Source organism: Pseudorca crassidens, chromosome 6 (genome assembly GCF_039906515.1).
Source record: "Pseudorca crassidens isolate mPseCra1 chromosome 6, mPseCra1.hap1, whole genome shotgun sequence".
NCBI lineage: Eukaryota > Metazoa > Chordata > Mammalia > Artiodactyla > Delphinidae > Pseudorca > Pseudorca crassidens.
Window position 1 is genome coordinate 29581742 of NC_090301.1, and position 23675 is coordinate 29605416.

The following is a 23675-nucleotide window of genomic DNA, read 5'->3' on the forward strand; positions in this document are numbered from 1 at the left end:
TAGTTAGCACTTAATTAACTAGCATTACTTTAAATATTTGTTCCATTTAAAATCACAATATCTAAGAACTGTATTTGAGATTTTTAACAAATTAAATGTTAAATGCCTCTTCTTTCAGGAATAAAAAGACATTATTATTATTAAAAGAATTAACTTCAGACTTTTATATTTTTCTTTAAGTGCTATATGACATATAATCAGCTAGAAAATATCAGTTGCTTCAACAACAGACATTACTTTGACTAAAATATTATCATGAAGTAGAGTTTTACTGCACTTACTTCTTAACAGGATCATAACTATATACTTACTTGTTCAGTGTGAGGTCAAGAATGAATTTGGAGCCGAAGGCTTCAATCTGGAAGCTTGCCTGGGCCAGATGGACAGCCTATGGATTCAAAAAGACAGAAAGAACCTTAGCTTACTTTCCTATCTTTAAAGCTGATTATATTGATATCAAGAATGATATTTAATAAGAAGAAAATTTTATGGACTGATTCATTTCTTTATGGATCCTTATGTAACAATTCATTTCTTTAAGAAATCAGGTGCATTGTCACGGCCTTACTTGGAAGACCTAAATATCTGTGCAGGAAGGAACTAATAAAAGTCCTTTAAAAGGGACCCATCGTGACAAAGATTAAGAGCAGATTCAACTGGACTTTCAAAGGGACCGGGATGAATTATGCAAAAGTCTGACTAATTAAAGCTTGATTTCATCCTATTCCGTGCACAAAGCTAACCGATTCTTTCTGCACACCTAAGTGAAAACTCATGTCAGCGCTCTGCTCTTCATCAGGAATTGGAACTTTCTCTAAATGATGTATCAGCAGAATGTGCCGGTAAAATGGGATAGCACAACCTATTAACTTCAGCAAGCACTTCAAACCAGGCGAGTTCAGATCCCCCTTTGAAAGTCACACATTTACAAATACTGTCCTCATTGTGATTTAATCCAAATACAAAGATAATCTCATGTAAACATGAATCATATGTTCTAGGTATTAAAGATTGGTATAGCTCACAGAAGCGTCTTGCATAATGTAAATTAACAAATCAATGAAGTTTTGTTAAAGTATTATCCAAGATAAAACTCTCTTTTGTCACCCAATCAGGAAAGAAAAAAAAAAAAGGACAAGGATACATGCAACACCTACCCCCTACACACACACAAACCTCCTTCCTCCAGACCTCATTCCTAAGGTACAGTGGGTGTCGTGTGTGAAGTGCTACACGCATGGCAACCAGACACTTGCCAGTCCCCCTTCCCTCAATGCCACCCCATGCTCCTCTTTTCCCTTCTCCTCCACTTCGCATTATAGACATCCTTCAAGGACAGCCCAACGCCATTACTTTCCAGGAAGCTTCCTTCACACGCCTGCTGGGAACGAACTCAGGACTTCAGGAGCACTGCATTTGTCCCTCCCTCCACAGTGATGTATGATCGCTTCCCACACTGGACGGTTTGCTCCACAACTTATAACGCAAGGGTCTTGCGAACAGTCGTACATTAACGACCCTTCCCCCAAATACATGAACTTTCAATTAATTAACCAAGTATTTATTGTCAAGACTCTTTTACTATGCCAAACCTATAAAACACTATAAATAAACCATGACTTCTGCTTCTTGTCAAGCATAACTGCTGATCAGATAGTCACTCTGTAATAAATAAATAAAATTAAAAGGAAATTAACATATTAAATTTTAAATACAGAGCAATGAGAGAGAAGGCACCTCAATCCCTAATACCACGGGACGCCATGTCTACCCCAAACAACCATGTATCAGTAGAACAGGGTCATCATCCTTGATCTGAGCTTCCTGTATTCAGACAACTCCTTGAGAGAGAAAGAAATTTCTGTCTTGTCAGGTATGGTCTCTGTCATCTGTAGCAGAACCTCTATTTATCTACTATAAATATCACAGAGTCTTTAATCTAAATTCATTCTGTGTCTTAAAGCATTAATTTTTGCATGAAAATTTTTATTTGATGAATAATTTGTACAAGGGGAAATTTTTCATCTCTGGGTCCCAAAAGTTTAAAAAAAAAAAAAAAAGAAAAAAGAAAAACCTTAAGCATCCTTAGGCATATTTCTCTTAAGAATATTAAATAGTAGAGAAGAGTTCATTAATGGCACCCTGACCTAAAAGAGGTGATAAATGTACTTCTTCGAGCATCTTTATAAACAAGAATATATTGTGGTAAAAAGAGTAACTACACATAAAACAAAAAACTACACATAAATTATGACTTAGCAAAACAAATGAAGCAAAACTTCCAAATGAATATTCCAAAGAAAAGTGTTTTGATTTCAAATTTAGGCAAATCTCTGTATGTCTGTTATTGATGTAAAGAAGCTCCCAGCAAAAGGCTCATTTTACAGCAAATAAGCAATGAGACAAGTACAAACCCCAAGAAAACCCTGTTGCAAAAGAACGTAGCCCGGTGGTAACTGCTTACTCCATTTGAAAGAAATTGCTCAGAGTCAGACAATTTGATCATTGTCAAATAAGTTTATACGGAGTCAATGTGACAAGCTTCAGTTTAACAGAATTCAATGAAAGGGCTGGCAAATAATAGTAATACTGGGATTTTCCTTTGCTTATTTTATTTACTCCTTCCACACACACGTGTTGAGTCCCACCCTGTGTAGAAAGATGGCTGGGACACAGCCCCACGCTCAAGGAAGCGGCAGCCTCCAGAGAAGCAGGCAGGGCTGCCATCCTTCGTGTGCCTAAGGGGCCACAGGGACCAAGGCTTCAGTGACAAGGTGCGGTTTGAACAAAATTTTTTTTTTTTTTTTTTTTGGTACGCGAGCCTCTCACTGTTGTGGCCTCTCCCGTTGCGGAGCACAGGCTCCGCACGCGCAGGCTCAGCGGCCATGGCTCACGGGCGCCGCCGCTCCGCGGCATGTGGGATCCTCCCGGACCGGGGCACGAACCCGTGTCCCCTGCATCGGCAAGCAGACTCTCAACCACTGCGCCACCAAGGAAGCCCTGAACAAAATTTTTTAAAATGAGTAAGAATCTTCCTGCCAAGAGAAGAAAAGACATTCCGGACCTGGGAGGAAACATCTGTAAAAAATAGAGTGAAAAGAGGCCTTCCCTGGTGGCGCAGTGGTTGAGAGTCCGCCTGCCGATGCAGGGGACACGGGTTCGTGCCCCGGTCCGGGAAGATCCCACATGCCGCGGAGCGGCTGGGCCCGTGAGCCATGGCCGCTGAGCCTGCACGTCCGGAGCCTGTGCTCCGCAACGGGAGAAGCCACAACAGGGAGAGGCCCGCATACCGCAAAAAAAAAAAAAAAAAGAGTAAAAAATGAATATGGAAAACAAACTTAAAAAATTTTTTTAATGAATATGGCCTGTAGATAAATGACTTTTGGAGGAAATGTCAAACAATGAATCTGAAAAGGTGGGCAGGAGACTGTGGGGCTTTGTGTGACGTGATCAATGACGTGTCTGCTCACATATACACACATGTGGCCAAGACACAGAGCTTTCCTTTAAATGTCCCCCACTTACTCAGCACAGTGTCTGGCATATGTCGTCATCATCATCATCATCATCATCAATACCAACACTATGATTCAAACATATTGACAGATTACTTTCCACAACAGCTGAAACAATTAGTGCAATGTCATCAACAGCATTCTTGTTTCTCCATAGGGAAAAAAAAATCTGATTTTGTTACCTTTATCAGGAAGACTGTTTTAACATTTGAATTCACTTTAATGCTGAGAGGCAGCACATTTTCCTATAAAATGATTTAAGATTTCCTTAAACATTCATCTTCCTTGCATAGTTAGCAAACGGAATTAGTATATTCATCTAAAATATCTGTATCCATTTTAAGTAATTTCAATCCAGTGATGTATGTTATTTTTCTTACATTCCGTTTCTCTTTCCTTTGCTACACATTCTGCATTTGTACACAGAGTACAGATTCTTCTCTAGACCAAAATAAATACCTGACAAATGCTACTTTTCCCTATCATTCTGTTATTTCTGCTCTGCCCTAGAAATGATTAAAGTAAGTTTTAACTTCTTGTATGTCTATGTTATTCTATATCAACTGATCCGTTTTTCTTTAACAAAATACCATGCATATTTTGATAATTGTCAATTTTAAATATGTTTTCAAATCAGGTAAAATGAGTCCCCATCATTATTGTTTTACAAATCACATTTTTTGAAATTGTTTGTTTTTATTTCATATTAACCCACTTCTTCCAAATGGTAGAAAAATTAGAAGAATGGTTAGGATGGGTAGAAAGTTTTTATAATATACAGCCATAACACTGATGGTTTATTAAATATTTTAGAGTTGACTAACTGACCAGCACCACTGAAACCCACTGAAGACACAAAGACTACCTCAAAGAGTATTGCTCTTCTTTTACAAAGAAGGATCTGCACGGCGAGATTTAGGAATGTGTTCAATGATACAAAATCACAGGAATACTTCAGAGAAGAGTTCATGAACCACACGTAAGGTCATAATGGGCTATTTTCTCCACTGGGATATCTGCTAAGCAGACTTAAAGATTAACACATGTTTTTACAAGACCTGTCACTGTAATAGCACTGTGGAAGAATGCAGGGTTTTAAAGTCAAAGAGCGTCATTTCATGACAAGAATAAGCACAACCCTGGGCTCAGAATTACCATCCTGAAAGACTGAGAACAGCTGTTGCCTGAGCACTTTGAGATTTTTCTTTTGACTCAGGATCTGGCACAGGGAAATTACAGGAGCTCTATAAACAGAAGCAACTAAACTCAATTACATACACAAACCTCCTTCACTGAAGATCAATTTATACATCCTAACAGTGTGCTTTTGTTTTCCTGTTTTTTTACCTCATGGTATCATATTAAATAACTTTAGAAGACTTTTAGGGTCCTCACCTAAGATTGGCCTTGCATCTTATCCAGCAATGTTATGCCACTAAGCAATCATAAATGCTCGGCTTTGGGTAAGGTACATTATATAAGCTGAAAGACACAGTTATGTTTCCTTGGGACTTATAGTCTAGAATAGTTAACATTAATATGGACATGAACACAAGAGAAAAAGATGACTATCTACTTATGGAAATAAAAAGCATGTATTTCCAGGATATATATGTTTTCATGCAAAAATGAATACATAAGAAGTATTCAATTAGTATTCTTTACTACTTGTAAGGAGTTGTAAATTCTACAGAGTGTGTGCATAACTGAATATGGGAAATGAACAGTTTACACTTTCTCAGAATTCAGAAAATATTACAAGACTGAATTTCAGTAGAAAATGAGCAACTTGAATTGAGATGTCTACTATCAATCACAACATCCACTGAGCATGTATTTTACTTTACTACGCTCTATAAGGTACATGGTTTGGGTAACAGAGGAAAATTTAGCAGAAGTTTCCCTGCTCTTAAGATATACTCAGTTTAGTTAGGGAGACACTCATTTAAGTAACAAAGGAAACATATCCGGAGTGGCATAGCAATAAGACAAGAAAATGCTTTACAAATGGAGAGCAGAAGACCTGGAAGGTATCAAGCAAGCCTGAGCAGACACCAGGAGGATGATATAAGCTCTGCTTCCTAAAGAGGAGAGCTATGGGCTTCTAGGAAAGAAGGTGCTTGAGAGAGAAAAATGCTGTAATTAGAGTTAGAAGCCAGATTAATAAAACTGTCTTCTCTGCCAGAAGAGATCATGGAAAACATAAAACAGGTAAACAGTTGATTACTAATGAGACTGTAGGTAAATTTTTTCTTTTTCTTTTTTTTTTTTTTTTTGGCTGCATTGGGTCTTTGTTGCTGCACGCAGGCTTTCTCTAGTTGCAGCTAGCGGGGGCTACTCTTTGTTGCAGTGCACAGGCTTCTCATTGCGGGGGCTACTCTTCATTGAGGAGCACAGGCTCTAGGCGCACGGGCTTCAGTAGTTGTGGCATGCGGGCTAAGTAGTTGTGGCTCGCAGGCTCTAGAGCGTAGGCTCAGCAGTTGTGGCACACTGGCTTAGTTGCTCTGCGGCATGTGGGATCTTCCCAGACTAGGGATCTAAGCCCTGTCCCCCGCATTGGCAGGTGAATTCTTAACCACTGCGCCACCAAGGAAGTCCCTTTTTTTTTTTTGGCAATCACTTTGGGAAATAAGGTTCCCTAATATATTTATCACAGAAAGATATGCAAAATATTAATATGTCCATCAAGTAATTATTATATTCATCACATTATAAAGTACATCTTAATGCAGAAAAAATTTTCTTTCTTCTTATTTTTGTCAGAAAAATCAGAGAATTTTCCCCACTTAACCAAATTTGGCCCACATAATTAGAAGGAAATCACAGAACTATGGAGTCACAGATGTTAAAATTTCAAGGTGCCATTCTGCCATGGAGGATGCATTTTAATCTTTTTACATCATCAGAGTTAATTGGAGGAAATGCAGAACAATATTGGCTCACAGACAGGGAGCTGGAAGCGGGTTGCACCTGGGCAGAATATATTTTTTCTAAATTTTGCCTGAATTTTCCACATGAAGAAGCTGAGACAAAAGAGGGGAAATGATCAGAACAGTCTCATGGCTGGTGAGTAGAAGAATGAGCTGGAGCCCGGGGAAAGGTCTCCTGGTTTAGTTTTCTTTCCAGCATTGCCTCCTTAGAAAGTGCACAATGACAGTGAGGGTCCTCTATATAAGAAGTCAGGAGGGTGTATTGTACACTTTAAAAGATTCTCATTAAAATGATGAAATACACAATGTTTTTACTTAAAGAAAGAAAAATATGTCCATATATATGGGAAATCCCTTTTCTTGTTTTTATTTCCCTCATTGCTATGATAATATCGTTTATTCTATGTTCATTAAAATATCAACTATATATGGTGTGTGTGTCTGTATGTGCACACGTGTATAAACTATAACATTTTCAGGAAAATTTTTTCCCTCCCTTTATCTTTTTGCTCATGGTTTTTTCCCCTACTCTCAATGATTTTTCAATAGATCTAGATCCTTCAAGAGTTTCCACCCTTTTTTCTTCAAATACAGTGGGAAAAGTTCATAGAATTTCAAAGACCTTCTTCTTTTGAGTTCCAGGACATTTTATGGTATTTCAGAGAAGACAGCTTTGGAAATTCCCCAACTAAGAAGGAAGGAAGAGAACCAGCTAATCAGATACTAGAAGCATGCTTTGTTGTAACGGGTTGAGGTGCTGAAGAAAGAACGGATTGAGTTCCTTCACCAGGGAGTCTTGCATCAATCTTGGTTGCACAGTATGTTTTTCTCTACATAGGAAAACAGGAGACACAGAATCCTGCCAAGTTTAAAATGAAATCAGTTTGAGGAAAATACATCACTTTCTTAAGAATAGATATATGTATATGCATAACTGAATCACTTTGTTGTACACCTGAAGCTAACACAACATTGTAAATCAACTATATGCCAATATTAAAGAAAAAGAAGTGAGAAAGGAGCAAAATGTAAAAGAAAATGTCAAGCAATCTCACTATCAACAGATTTTCTCATAAGTCTTACAAAATCATAACTTGAGAACTGAACTGATCTAATATTCTATTGAATAAAGCCGTGTAACTGAGATTTATAAGCAAAAATAAATAAATAAATAAATGAGAAAACATGTTACTTTCTTTGCTCATACAGGCTTTTCTGTACATGAGCAATCTGGGTCTATCCCACAGCTAGAGAAACATAAAAGTCCAGCTTGTGGATCTTTTTTCTGTGTAATGCAAAAACTCAAATATGGGAATAGGTTTTAGGAGTCTTAAAGAGCAAAAGAAAATATCAATAGGACATTTAAAATTATAATCTAGTTCTAATCCCTTATTCTAAGTTTGCACATTGGTGATCACCAATGTGATCAAGACTCATATATAATAAATATAATGCCCTATATTTCTTGTGTTTTATCTCAATTATCTAGAATAACATAAAGCTAGTAGGGCAGACTTTTTTATTATCCTCTTATAGAAGAAAAACATTTTTAAAAGGCACAGAGGGGTTAAATGATATTTTTATACAAGGTCACACATCAAAGAAAGAAAGATGAGATTCAGTGAGAAAAAGGGCCAAGTTCATGCCAGAAGTCCTTAAACCTCCAAACCTCAATGTTTCCTGGTCATTAAAATATAAATAATAATAGCTTACCAACAGGATGTATGTGATGATTAAATTATATAACAACGTAACAAAAAGTTCCTAGAAAAAGTTGGCCACATAGAAAGAGATCAATAATTTAGAAAGGAGGGGGTAAAGTAAAAGGAGGAAGAGAAAAACAGAAGAAGAAAACTATATTAACGTTTTGGAAAGGTTATCAGTCAAGCTCTACCTTAAAAACTCCCTCCCAATATAGCTGGGCACCTCCTAGAAAATCCAATGCGCATTTAGACTCTGCAAAATTTGCAAATTTTATATTTGCATTGCTAAATACCATTAGGTATTATGCTTTGACCTTGTTGAAGTTGCCATGTCTTTAAAATAATATGAATCATTTTCCTGAGAAGTGGAACAGCTGCAAATGTTACAAGAAGGCAATTTTGCAAATTAATTTGTTCAATGTTCTTCCCAAGATGCATTTAAATAGGTAGCTCGTGGGAGAGAATATCATCATGTTTACTTCTAGCATGTTCCATTTCACAGGATTAACAAACTTGCATTGGTTTGGTTAACCCATTAACAAACTTGTATTGAATCCCTACCTTGGGTGAGATACGGTGGCAGATATACAGATATAGAAGAATTAGTATTTAGATCAAAAAGTTTATAATCTGGTTAGGGAAATGAAATGAGAAACCAAAAAGAAATACAATACTTCAATTAAATGATAATAGTAAATATTATTTGTAAAGATATCACATATTATTTAACCATGACTGACTACTCAATTTAATAGGAACGAGTGTACGGTATGGGTAGCAAGTACATTTATATATGAGGAATGAGAATGCTGAGGGCTAGAGAGAGCTAAGAAAAGCTTGCTGGAGAGCATTTAAAGAGAGAATTCAGATAGCTCTAGGACTGAATTAATAGGATGAAATTTCAAAGTGTTTCCAAGTGTTTGCTAACAAATAGACACTTAAGAAACATGCCTTTAAAGTAAAAGACAGGAAGTCTTCCACTCTGGAGAGTTAAATTATAGTTTGGATTGTAGAATTTAATTGTGAGAATTAACACATGGTAATTTATTACAAAATAAGCATTGCACGAGGTCAGTAAGTCATGTGAACACATACAAGTCCAACAAATACTAAGGTATTTTGTGAATTAATCTATCTTTTAACCTGAAACTAGGAAGCTGAAGTCCTAGCCTAGATGGATATTACAGAAACAACACCAAAACATCAGCAAAGCAGAGTCTTCTCACAGGTCACAGCAGATCAGCATCTCCCAGTGAAGGAAGCAGGTCACTGTATGACCTTGTTCTCTGTGCCAGCCTAGCCAAGAAAGATAGAACGTCTGCTCTGAAAGAAATCAAGCCAACATTCAATTATCCAATCTGATCATACAGAAAAAAAGGATAGCAGGTTGAATTCTGATTTCTGACCAAATCTTTTACGAGAGCTCTTTTCTAAATAAACCAGTTTTAAAGAGAATCCAATTTCATCTTCCTCCCTTTTCTTACCTACCCCTCAGTTTGAAGTGCTCTCAAAGTCTGATACAGACAAAAGATAGACACGGAAGAGAAAGAGAGAAAATAGGCATTGATAATCCAAGCAGATAGTCCAGTGAATAAATCATGAGTTCTCTCTACTGAAAATGTATTTGTAAAATTCCTCATGACCAGCCAAAGAAGAGAAGCTACATCTAATATTATTGAGGGTGGGGGAGGGAGTCACACTAAGATCTTCCTTAGTGATCACTCGGCAACCCAGGAGAACTTTGTAACAATACACTTTCGCTGATAAACCATCTTTGGACATTTATACGAACTGTCTTCTATACATTCACCCTCAGCGATTAACATTGGCTGGATATTAAACTGACAATGCCAACTCAAGAGAGAGATGAAATCAAGCCTTCAGAGCTCTTGCTATTTGAAAATGAGTAAATCATTACAAGTATCACTAGAGCTATATTATTTGGCTTTCATATATTTTCTGAAAGATGAGTAAAAATACAATTCTGACAACAGTTACCATGGAAGCGGTTTCTTTCTGCTGTCTTTCCTGAATAGTAACATTTAATTTGATGGATTAATCTAGTAGCTGAGGTGTGATTCACCTTGTTCTTTTTCCTCATCAGTTTCTACATCCAAACTGTGCATCTCCAAGGAGTGCATCTCTCACTGCTGACACTTTCATCACAAGCAAGAACAAATTCTGTCTTTCTAGCCAGAATTATTGAACACCCACTAAATAATTTAAATAAAAGAACAGAAGTAGTGTATAAGGTTTGGAAAACAAAAAACATCAAGTTCCATGCTTAATGGCTTCAACTCATTACCCGACAGGTTTTTTTAATTTGCTTATATAACCTTAATACTTTCCTGAAAGGAAAAAGCCCTTGAGAGGCAGCTGTCCATGATGAGCCCTACTTTCTTGGCCTGTCCACTCTGGTCCTTGGAATGCTACGTACAACAGCCCAGTGGACTCAAGTCAACTCAAATATCTATGTAGAGCAAAAGAAGGTTCTTTCACTTGGATCTTTACGATGACCACATACAGATTAGTTAAGAATGAATGAGTCGGGCTTCCTTGGTGGCGCAGTGGTTGAGAGTCCACCTGCCGATGCAGGGGACACGGGTTCGTGCCCCAGTCCGGGAAGATCCCACATGCCGCGGAGCGGCTGGGCCCGTGAGCCATAGCCGCTGAGCCTGCACGTCCGGAGCCTGTGCTCCGCAATGGGAGAGGCCACAACAGGGAGAGGCCCGCGTATCGCAAAAAAAAAAAAAAAAAAAAAAAAGAATGAATGAGTCTAAAATACAGAATGAGAACTATGATACAGTAATTACACAGTCCACTTAAGCATTGTTTCATACAGCAAACCATAAATGATATAGAGTAAATTCAAATATAAATTTCCAGATCTCCCTCATTAAAAAACAACTGGAAATGTATAACCAAGGGAGGTTAAGCAGACCTGTCCAGGCCAGATCCCTCTTCTCTTGAGTTACCTTGATTCTATTGACTTTCACTGGTGGAACCAACACTGTTCTTGCCCAGAACTGATTTGTATTGGGGTCTCTAGACCAGCTCTGTTATTTCTATTTGAAGAAATGTTTCAGGCTCTGCTTATGAATTCATGGTAAATACATAGCTGTTTGACAACAGTATTCCTAAGAGGTCTCTGCTTCCCTTAACTACCCTCTGCAAGATGTGGGTCACAAGTTCTGTGTCACTGGAGTGGAAACTCCTTTTGTCCACAGGAACCCAGCTCTGTCTACATCTATGGATTAGAAAGAGTTCTGTGTTTTCTGGTTCTCAGCTGTGTCTGGCTCTGTCCTTTGCTCTGATCTTAGTTATGACCATGGATCAGTTGCATTCTGCCCTTTTGGATGCAAAGAGTAACTTCAAACTGGAGGCCATGCCAAAAATGGATTTTCCCATTTTACAAAATGCAGGTGCCATTAGGCTTCCTAAGTCACACCATTAAAGTGTGTTCCCGGATATAGAGGCTCACAACTGTCATGTAACACAATTTTACTCAAAACAAATATCACGTGCACTACACATACCTTGCTCAAAGTTAGATGTGGAAAAGCTAATATTGATGTGATCTCATTTTTTCTAACATGTTAGAAAAATGTTAGAAAAATTCTTCCATAGAATTCTTCAAAATGACAACTGCACAGCCTGTAGTCACCTAATTTTTAAAACTAGCATTTAGAATACTGACTGCTATGCAGAATATCCTGACTATTTTAGTAAGCAAACGATAGATCTCACTATGTCTACAGAATGTTTTAGGTTCATTAAATCTCATTTTTATTTCCAAATGAGAACCTATAATAAGATGGAACCTTGAAGACATACAAAAATAAAAATAGTATTTCGAAATACATCTATTTCCTCAGATTATATGCGACCTTATTGGCTTCTACATCACATATGAAATCATTTACTCATTCAACAAATAATTATTGTGTCTACCATGTTTCAAGCTGAAGCTTTGGTTTTCTGGAGTTTGCATTTTAGTATGTATTGAGGGGTAGTGGGGAGAAATAGAATCAACAAATAAATTTAAAGCAAGTTGGATGGTGATAAATGCTATAGGTAAAAGGAATAAAGTAAGTAAGAGGCAAAGGGAGTGTATAGTAAAAAGAGGTGATAATATTAAATAGAGTGGACAGAGAAGAACTCTTTGAAAAGGTGACATTTGAGCAAAGATTGGGAGGTGAAGGAACAAGCCACATGGATATCTGGGGAAAGAGAATTCCTGGCAGAGGGAACAGTGGTTGCAAAAGTTGTGAGGCAGGAGTATACTTGGTATGTTAAAGAATTGCAAGAAGGCCAGTTTGGGTCAAGTGGAGTTAGTCAAGGGGAGTGTCATAGGCACTGAAGTTAGGGAAGCAACAGGGGGTCAAATGTATAGGACCTTGTAGGCCACTGTAAGGACTCTGCCTTTTACTCTTCATGAAATAGGAAGTCACTGAGGTTTTTGAGCAGAAGAGTGACATATCTGCCTTCCATTTTTCAAAGTTCACTCAGGCTGTTGTGTTGACAATAGACTAAAGATGAGGGACCAAGGGAGAAAGCAGAAAGTCCAGTTAAGAGGCTGTTGCAATAATCCAGGCAGGAGTTGATGGTGGGTTGGACTTCAGTAGTAACAGTGGAATTGATGAGAAGTGGTCAGATTCTGGGTACACAGTGAAAGCAGAGTCAACAGAGTTGCTTACAGGTCAGTTATTGGTTATGAATGAAATAAGGGGACCAAGGAAATCGCCAGAATTTTTAGCCTAAATAACCAGAAGGAGTGAGCAATGTATTTGGATGGGGAACACTGCAGGAGGAAAAAGTGGCAGTGGGAAACCAGAACTTCTGTTTTAAACCTATTAAGTTTGATATGCACATTATATATGCAAGTAGATATGTGGATTTTGCAGTTAGATATAAGCATATAGATATATCTTTTCATTAGCATTTACTGAGTGACGATTAAATAAATGATTGAGCATATGAATGAATGAATAAATGAATGAATGCTGGGGATACAAAAAAATTCCAGTAAAAGAACTAACGAGGAAAGTATCATTCAGCAGATAACTTCTTGTCTGAAATAACTTGGGCTTAAATGAGAAAGCTAAGATAACTGGGTAGAAAGGGGGCAGGAGAGAAGGGGACTATAGACGTCAGTACAAAGCAACCCACTCACTGGGTTTTACAATAACATTTTCTACTAAAACAACATCACTTTGCAACACAAGAGGTATAATATGCACTACAAATTTCTCCAAAAGAATTCAAGTCTGGGGGGCGCCTTCAAGATGACGGAGGAGTAAAACGTGGAGATCACCTTCCTCCCCACAAATACATCAGAAATACATCTACATGTGGAACAACTCCTACAGAACACCTGCTGAACTCTGGCAGAAGACCTCAGACCTCCCAAAGGCAAGAAACTCCCCCACATACCTGGGTAGGGCAAAAGAAAAAAGGAAAAACAGAGACAAAAGAATAGGGACGGGACCTGCGCCTCTGGGAGGGAGCTGTGAAGGAGGAAAAGTTTCTACACACTAGGAAGGCCCTTCGCGGGTAGAGACTGTGGGTGGCGGAGGGGGAAAGCTTCGGAGTCATGGAGGAGAACACAGCAACAGGGGTGCGGGGGGGCAAAGCAGAGAGATTCCCGCACAGAGGATCGGTGCCGACCAGCACTCACCAGCCCGAGAGGCTTGTCTGCTCACCCGCCGGGGCAGGTGGGGGCTGGGAGCTGAGGCTCGGGCTTCGGTAGGATCCCAGGGAGAGGACCGGGGTTGGCGGCGTGAACACAGCCTGAAGGGGCTAGTGCATGACAGCTAGCCGGGAAGGAGTCCAGAAAAAAGTCTGGAACTGCCTAAGAGTCAAGAGACCATTTTTTCGGGGTGCACAAGGAGAGGGGATTCAGAGCACCGTCTAAACGAGCTCCAGAGACACGCACGAGCCGCGGCTATCAGCGCGAACCCCAGAGACAGGCATGAGACACTAAGGCTGCTGCTGCCGCCACCAAGAAGCCCGTGTGAGAGCACAGGTCACTATCCACACCTCCCCTCCCGGGAGCCTGTGCAGCCCACACTGCCAGGGTCCCGTGATCCAGGGACAACTTCCCCAGGAGAACCCACGGCACACCTCAGGCTGGTGCAATGTCACATCAGCCTCTGCCACCGCAGGCTCGCCCTGCATTCCGTACCCCTCCCTCCCCCCCCCACCTGAGTGAGCCAGAGCCCCCTAATCAGCTTCTCCTTTAACCCCGTCCTGTCTGCACAGGGAACAGACACCCTCAGGTGACCTACATGCAGAAGCAGGGCCAAATCCAAAGCTGAACCCCAGGAGCTGTGCAAAGAAAGAAGAGAAAGGGAAATCTCTCCCAGCAGCATTAGAAGCAGTGGATTAAATCTCCACAATCCACTTGATGTACCTCCATCTGTGGAATAAATGAATAGACAAAGAATCATCCCAAAATTGAGGCGGTGGACTTTGGGATCAACTGTAGACTGGGGATTTGCTTTCTGCATCTAATTTTTTTCTGGTTTTATGTTTATCTTAGTTTAGTATTTAGAGCTTATTATCATTGGTAGATTTGTTTATTGATTTGGTTGCTCTCCTCCTTTTTTAATTTGTTATATACATATTTTTTTACTTTTTTTCCTTTTGCTCTTTTTGTGAGTGTGTATCTGTATCCTTCTTTGTATGATTTTTCTGTAGAGCTTTGCTTTTGCCATTTGTCCTAGGGTTCTGACTGTCTGTTTTTGGTTTCTGTTTTTTGGTTTTGGGGTTTTTTAAGTATAGTTTTTAGCACTTGTTATCATTGGAGGATTTATTTTTTAGTTTGGTTGCTCTCTTGTTTCTTTCTCTTTTTTTTATTACCCTTTTTAGTTTTTATTTTTAATAATTTTTTTATTTTAATAACTTTATTTTATATTCTTTATTTCTTTCTTTTTTTTCTCACTTTTCTTCTGAGCCATGTGGCTGACAGGGTCTTGGTGCTCTGGCCAGTGTCAGGCCTGAGCTTCTGAGGTGGGACAGCCAAGTTCAGGACATTGGTCCACCAGAGACCTCCTGGCCCCATGGAACATCAAATGGCAAAAGCTCTCCCAGAGATGTCCGTCTCCATGCTAAGACCCAGCTCCACTCAATGACCAGCAAGCTACAGTGCTAGACACCCTATGGCAAACAACTAGCAAGACAGGAACACAAACCCACCCATTAGCAGAGAGGCTGCCTAAAATCATAATAAGTCCACAGACACCCCAAAACACATAGATGTGGACCTGCCCACCAGAAAGACAAGATCCAGCCTCATCCACCAGAACACAGGCACCAGTCCCCTCCATCAGGAAGCCTACAAACCCACTGAACCAAACTTACCCACTGGGAGCAGACACCAAAAACACTGGGAACTACGAACTTGCAGCTTGCAAAACGGAGACCCCAAAACACGGTAAGTTAGGCAAAATGAGAAGACAGAAATACACAGCAGATGAAGGAGCAAGGTAAAAACCCACCAGACCAAACGAATGGAGAGGAAATAGTCAGTCAACCTGAAAAACAATTCAGAGTAATGATAGTAAAGATGATCCAAAATCTTGGATATAGAATGGAGAAAATACAAGAAACATTTAACAAGGACCTAAAAGAACTAAAGAGCAAACAAACAATGATGAACAACACAGTAAATGAAATTAAAAATTCTCTAGAAGGAATCAATAGCAGAATAACTGAGGCAGAAGAATGCATAAGTGGCCTGGAAGATAAAATAGTGGAAATAATTAACGCAGAGAAGAATAAAGAAAAAAAAAAAGAATAAAAAGAATTGAGGACAATCTCAGAGACCTCTGGGACAATATTGAACGCACCAACATTTGAATTATAGGGGTCCCAGGAGAAGAAGAGAAACAAAAGGGACTGAGAAAATGTTTGAAGAGATTATAGTGGAAAACTTCCCTAATATGGGTAAGGATATAGTCAATCAAGTCCAGGAAGCGCAGATAGTCCCATACAGGATAAGTCCAAGGAGAAACACGCCAAGACACATATTAATCAAACTATCAAAAATTAAATACAAAGAAAACATATTAAAAGCAGCAAGGGAAAAGCAACAATTGACATACAAGGGAATCCCCATAAGGTTAACAGCTGATCTTTCAGCAGAAACTCTGCAAGCCAGATGGGAGTGGCAGGACATATTTAAAGTGATGAAAGGGAAAAACCTACAACCAAGATTACTCTAGCCAGCAAGGATCTCATTCAGATTTGATGGAGAAATTAAAACATTTACAGATAAGCAAAAGCTAAGAGAATTCAGCACGACCAAACAAGCTCCACAACAAATGCTAAAGGAACTTCTCTAGGCAGGAAACACAAGAGAAGAAAAAGACTTACAATAACAAACTCAAAACAATTAAGAAAATGGTAATAGGAACATACATATCGATAACTACCTTAAATGTAAAAGGATTAAAGTCTCCCACCAAAAGGCACAGACTGGCTGAATGGATACAAAAACAAGACCCGGACATATGCTGTCTATAAGAGACCCACTTCAGACCTAGGGACACACACAGACTGAAAGTGAGGGGATGGAAAAAGATATTCCACACAAATGGAAATCAAAAGAAAGCTGGAGTAGCAATTTTCATATCAGAGAAAATAGACTTTAAAATAAAGACTATTACAAGAGACAAAGAAGGACACTACATGATGATCAAGGGATCAATCCAAGAAGAAGAGATAACAATTGTAAATATTTATGTACCCAACATAGGAGCACCTCAATACATAAAGCAAATGCTAACACTCATAAAAGGGAAAATCGACAGTAATAAAATCATAGTAAGGGACTTTCACACCCACTTTCACCAATGGACAGATCATCCAAAATGAAAATAAATAAGGAAACACAAGCTTTAAATGATACATTAAACAAGATGGACTTAATTGATATTTATAGGACATTCCATCTGAAAACAGCAGATTACACTTTCTTCTCAAGTGCTCATGGAACATTCTCCAAGATAGATCATATCTCAGGGTCACAAAGCAAGCCTTGGTAAATTTAAGAAAATTGAAATCATATCAAGTATCTTTTCCGACCACAATGCTATAAGACTAGACATCAATTACAGGAAAAAAATCTGTAAAAAATACAAACACATGGAGGCTAAACAATACACTACTAAATAACCAAGAGATCACTGAAGAAACCAAAGAGGAAATCAAAAAATACCTAGAAACAAATGACAATGAAAACACGACGGCCCAAAATCTATGGAATGCAGCAACAACAGTTCTAAGAGGGAAGTTTATAGCAACACAGTCCTACCTCAAGAAACAAGAAACATCTCAAATAAACAACCTAACCTTACATCTAAAGCAATTAGAGAAAGAAGAACAAAAGACCCCCAAAGTTAGCAGAAGGAAAGAAATCATAAAGATCAGATCAGAAATAAATGAAAAAGAAATGAGGGAAACAATAGCAAAGATCAATAAAACTAAAAGCTCGTTCTTTGAGAAGATAAACAAAATTGATAAACCATTAGCCAGACTCATCAAGAAAATAAGGGAGAAGACTCACATCAATAGAATTAGAAATGAAAAAGGAGAATTAACAGCTTACACTGCAGAAATACAAAGGATCATGAGAGATTACTACAAGCAACTGTATGCCAATAAAATGGACAACTTGGAAGAAATGGACAAATTCTTAGAAAAGCACAACCTTTCGAGACTGAACCAGGAAGAAATAGAAAATATAAACAGACCAATTACAAGCACTGAAATTGAGACTGTGATTAAAAATCTTCCAACAAACAGAAGTCCAGGACCAGATGGCTTCACAGGTGAATTCTATCAAACATTTAGAGAAGAGTTAACACCTACCCTTCTCAAACTTTTCCAAAATATAGCAGAGGCAGGAACACTCCCAAACGCATTCTACAAGGCCACCATCACCCTGACACCAAAACCAGACAAAGATGTCACAAAGAAAGAAAACTACAGGCCAATATCACTGATGAACATAGATGCAAAAATCCTCAACCAAATACCAGCAAACAGAATCCAACAGCACATTAAAAGTATCATACACCATGATCAAGTGGGGTTTATCCCAGGAATGTAAGGATTCTTCAATATATGCAAATCAATCAATGTGATACACCATATTAAAAAACTGAAGGAGAAAAACCATATGATCATCTCAATAAATGCAGAAAAACCTTTCAACAAAATTCAACACCCATTTATGATAAAAACTCTCCAGAAAATAGGCATAGAGGGAACTTACCTCAACATAATAAAGGCTATATATGACAAACCCACAGCCAACATTGTTCTCAAAGGTGAAAAACTGAAAGCATTTCCACAAAGATCAGGAACAAGACAAGGCTGCCCACTCTCACCACTATTATTTAACATAGTTTTGGAAGTTTTAGCCACAGCAATCAGATAAGAAAAAGAAATAAAAGGAATCCAAATTGGAAAAGAAGAAGTAAAACTGTCACTGTTTGCAGATGACATGATACTATACATAGAGAATCCTAAAGATGCTACAGAAAACTACTAGAGCTAATCAATGAATTTGGTAAAGTAGCAGGATACAAAATTAGTGCACAGAAATCTCTGGCATTCCTGTACACTAGTGATGAAAAATCTGAAAGAGAAATTAAGGAAACACTCCCATTTACCATTGCAACAAAAAGAATAAAATAACTAGGAATAAACCTACCTAAGGAGACAAAAGACCTGTATGCAGAAAACTATAGGACACTGATGAAAGAAATTAAAGATGATACAAACAGATGGAGAGATATACCATGTTCTTGGATTGGAAGAATCAACATTGTGAAAATGACTACACTACCCAAAGCAATCTACACATTCAATGCAATCCCTATCATACTACCAATGCATTTTTCACAGAACTAGAACAAAAGAATTTCACAATTTGTATGGAAATACAAAAGACCCCAAATAGCCAAAGCAATCTTGAGAAAGAAAAACAGAACTGGAGGAATCAGGCTCCCTGACTTCAGACTATACTACAAAGCTACAGTAATCAAGACAATATGGCACAAAAACAGAAATATAGATCAGTGGAACAGGATAGAAAGCCCAGAGATAAACCCACGCACATATGGTCACCTTATCTTTGATAAAGGAGGTAAGAATATACAATGGAGAAAAGACAGCCTCTTCAATAAGTGGTTCTGGGAAAACTGGACAGCTACATGTAAAAGAATGAAATTAGAACACTCCCTAACACCATTCACAAAAATAAACTCAAAATGGATTAAAGATCCAAATGTAAGTACAAACACTATAATACTCTTAGAGGAAAACACAGGTAGAATGCTCTATGACATAAATCACAGCAAGATCCTTTTGGACCCACCTCCTAGGGAAATGGAAATAAAAACAAAAATAAACGAATGGGACCTAATGAAACTTAAATGCTTTTGCACAGCAAAGGAAACCATAAACAAGATGAAAAGACAACACTTAGAATGGGAGAAAATATTTGCAAATGAAGCAACTGACAGAGGATTAATCTCCAAAGTATACAAGCAGCTCATGCAGCTCAATATCAAAAAAACAAACAACCAAATCCAAAAATGGGCTGAAGACCTAAATAGACATTTCTCCAAAGAAGATATACAGGTTGCCAACAAACACATGAAAGGATGCTCAACATCACTAATCATTAGAGAAATGCAAATCAAAACCATAATGAGGTATCACCTCACACCGGTCAGAATGGCCATCATCAAAAAATCTACAAACAATAAATGCTGGAGAGGGTGTGGAGAAAAGGGAACCCTCTTGCACTGTTGGTGGGAATGTAAATTGATACAGCCACTATGGAGAACAGTACGGAGGTTCCTCAAAAATCTAAACATAGAACTACCATACAACCCAGCAATCCCACTGCTGGGCATATACCCTGAGAAAACCATAATTCAAAAAGAGTCATGTACAACAATGTTCATTGTAGCTCTATTTACAATAGCCAGGACATGAAAGCAACCTAAGTGTCCATTGACAGATGAATGGATAAAGAAGATGTGGCACATATATACAATGGAATATTACTCAGCCATAAAAGGAGACGAAATTGAGTTATTTGTAGTGAGGTGGATGGGCTTAGAGTCTGTCATACAGAGTGAAGCAAGTCAGAAGAAGAAAAATAAATACCGTATGCTAACACATATATATGGAATGTAAAAAAAATAATAATAATAATGGTTCTGAAGAACCTAGGGGCAGGACAGGAATAAAGATGCAGACATAGAGAATGGACTTGAGGACACGGGGAGGGGGAAGGGCAAGCTGGTACGAAGTGAGAGCGTGGCATGGACATATATACACTACCAAATGTAAAATAGATAGCTAGTGGGAAGCAGCCGCATAGCACAGGGAGATCAGCTCGGTGCTTTGTGACCACCTAGAGAGGTGGGATAGGGAAGGTGAGAGGGAGACGCAAGAGAGAGCGTATATGGGGCTGTATGTATATGTATAGCTGATTCACTTTGTTATACAGCAGAAACTAACACACAATTGTAAAGCAATAATACTCCAATAAAGATGTTAAAAAAAAAAAGAAGTCCAAGAACATCATTTTCATATGTCTTGTATATATGTGTTAAAATTACAAAAGAATGATTAGCAAATGAGGATGTTAGTTCTTTAACAAACCACACGGGTTAAAAGCATTAATGTATCTATATTAAGTATTCCTAAGAAACAATACAATGCTTATCATTGATTTCCCAAAAGTCATCTTCATATTCAGAAAGTCGTGCTATCTTAACTACTTTTAATATTTCAAACTGGTCACTGCTTTTAGGTATACATTGTCATATACCTCATTTTAGAAATTTTTAAAGGTATACACCTCGTGATTTTAATTTTCTAACTGTATCTACCATCTTAGGGGCCTAATCTTTTTTTTTTATTGGATTTTTCTTCTCTTTATTAACAGGAAACATTTAGCCCATTTTCTCAATTTCTTAATTCCCCTGGAGAATTAAAACATACAACTTCTAAATATTTCTCTTTTTTATTTTTAACCATTTTTTAAATCGAAGTATAGCTAATTTACAAAGTTGCATTAGCTTCAGCTGTACAGCAAAGTGATTCAGTTATTTATATGTATCTTATATATATGTGTGTGTGTGTATATATATATTCTTTCTCAGATTCTTTTTCTATTATAGGTTATTACAAGACATTGAATATAGTTCCCTGTGCTATACAGTAGGTCCTTGTTGTTTATCTATTTTATACATAGTAGTGTGTATATGTTAATCCCAAACTCATACTTTATTTCCCCCTCACCAACCCCCACTATCCCCTCTGGTAACCATAAGTTTGTTTTCTATGTCTGTGAGTCTATTTCTGTTTTGTAAGTTCATTTATATCGTTTTTTTTTAGATTTCACATATAAGTGATATTATATTATATTTGTCTTTGTCTGACTTACTTCACTTAATATAATAATCTCTAGGTCCACCCATGTTGCTGCAAATGGCATTATTTCATTCTTTACTATGGCTAATATTCCATTGTATATACGTACCACATCTTCTTCATCCATTCATCTGTCAATGGACACTTAGGTTGTTTCCATGTCTTGGCTATTGTAAATAGTGCTGCTATGAACATTGGGGTGCATGTATCTTTGCGAATTACAGTTTTCTTTGGATACGTATTCAGGAGTGGGATTGCAGGATCATATGGTAACTATTTTTAGTTTTTAAAAGAACCTCCATCCTGTTCCGTAGTGGCTGCACCAATTTACACTTAGGGGCTTAACCTTAAATTGCAGAAATTAAGGTATATCCCCCATCCTACTAAATAATGTAGGTTTCTCAAAGTCTCTAACCAATTTAGTAATTAAAGTTCATATTGCAAAATCTAGGAATGAAAAGACTCAAGATCATTGTACAAATCTCTTCATTCCTACATCTTTTCCTTGGGCTGCTACTTAAGTTAGTAAATGACAGAAAGTAGACGTTTCCTCAACATACTTTTTTTAAAATCACAACGCTTCTACTCCAATACTGCCAAACAATAAGAAGTAAAGCAATTTTTATGATTTTATTTTATTTCAATTATAGTTATATCAAGTGACTTTTTTTTAACCTGAAATAAGCAAATAACCAGGGCAGTATTTAATTAGTCATGACTAGCTAGGGCACAATGTTAGTACTACTTGATAAGTAGTCCAAAATAAAAACTGCTTACAGAATATGAAATTTTTTCCTAAAATATGACTATAATAAATTTAACACTTTCATTTTAGCCCCCCAAAAAGCCATTTAAATTGACTTCAAATCCTTCTTTGTGCCTTCCATTCCAGTTAACACTAAATTAGCCAGTTTCTCGCAAAATAAAAGTTATAGAATCTGCAAGAATGTTGTAGTACTTACATCAAGGCAGCAAAACGAAGTTTGCCAGCTCAGTGTGCAACCAGATTTATGTAGGAAGAGCATATATGTTAAGGGACAGAAAGATAATAGTTCCCATTTTCCTAACCTGTAGGTTGACAAGTTCTATTACAGGGCCTGCCAACCTCTGCACTATTGACATTTTAGGCTGAGTACATCTTTGATGTGGGTCGGGGTTGGGGGCTGTCCTGTACACAGTGGTATGTTTGGCAGCATCCCTGGCCTCTACCCACGAGATGCCAGTAGCATCCCATCCCCATCTCGACATCCAAAAATATCTCCCGACATTGTTAAATGTCCCCTGGGGAATGTAAAACTGTCCATGGTTGAGAACCCTTGATCTATATGTTCAGTAGATATAAGAATATACACAGATTCCTCTAGATGTGTTGCCTTTACACAAAATGTAACCTTAATTTCAAAGCTCACTGTCAATTGTCACCAAAGCCCTTGAAACAAAACAACAGGAAGCAACCAGTACCATCAGAAAAGGGGAGTATGGTTCTCTCAAAAGTTAAAGGTTATCCACCTGATAAGAAGCAAATTCTTAAAAATTTGTACCCATAAAAATCCCCCCAAATTAAACTATAGGCTTAAATCTGTTAAATGAGCTCATATGTATTCTTCAAAAAAATGAAGAAAGAAATACTGCAACTATCTGCACACTCCAGAAATTTGATCTTTTAAAAGGTTGCCTAATGTTGGGGTTTTTTTTCCTTCCAAAGTGACAGCTTCTTATTATCTTTTGAAATGTCATTTGGTGACTCAAAAGAAAACAACTGTAATTTAAACAGCAAGAAATGAGGGGGAATAAGTCCGTATGTGGCCTCTGTTCGGAAGTTACTAAGCTGTCTTTCCATGATTTTAATGTAATATGCTTTCTCCAGGGGTGTAAACCCCAGGTCTCTAAATATCATTTATATGTTGGTGGCTCCCACATTTCCATCGTATCCTGACCTGCCCCTGAGGCCAGGGCCAACTCACCCATCAACTTATCTGCATGATGACCAACTGTCCACTTGAAGGGGACAGGTTCAGTTTTCTCTTAGCCTCCTTTCCTCCCCAGCCTTTCCCATATTGGGAAAT

General features: G+C 38.0%; 1 protein-coding gene across 4 annotated transcripts in view; it reads right to left on the bottom strand.

The window, feature by feature from the left end:
* ADAM23 (ADAM metallopeptidase domain 23) overlaps positions 1–23675 on the bottom strand; it is a 164616-nt gene that overhangs the window by 117989 nt on the left and 22952 nt on the right. For all 4 annotated transcript variants that reach the window (XM_067740873.1, XM_067740872.1, XM_067740875.1 and 1 more), the window contains exon 3: positions 312–388. In XM_067740873.1, coding sequence (XP_067596974.1) covers positions 312–388 — 77 coding nt within the window. The remainder of the gene's footprint in view (positions 1–311; positions 389–23675) is intronic.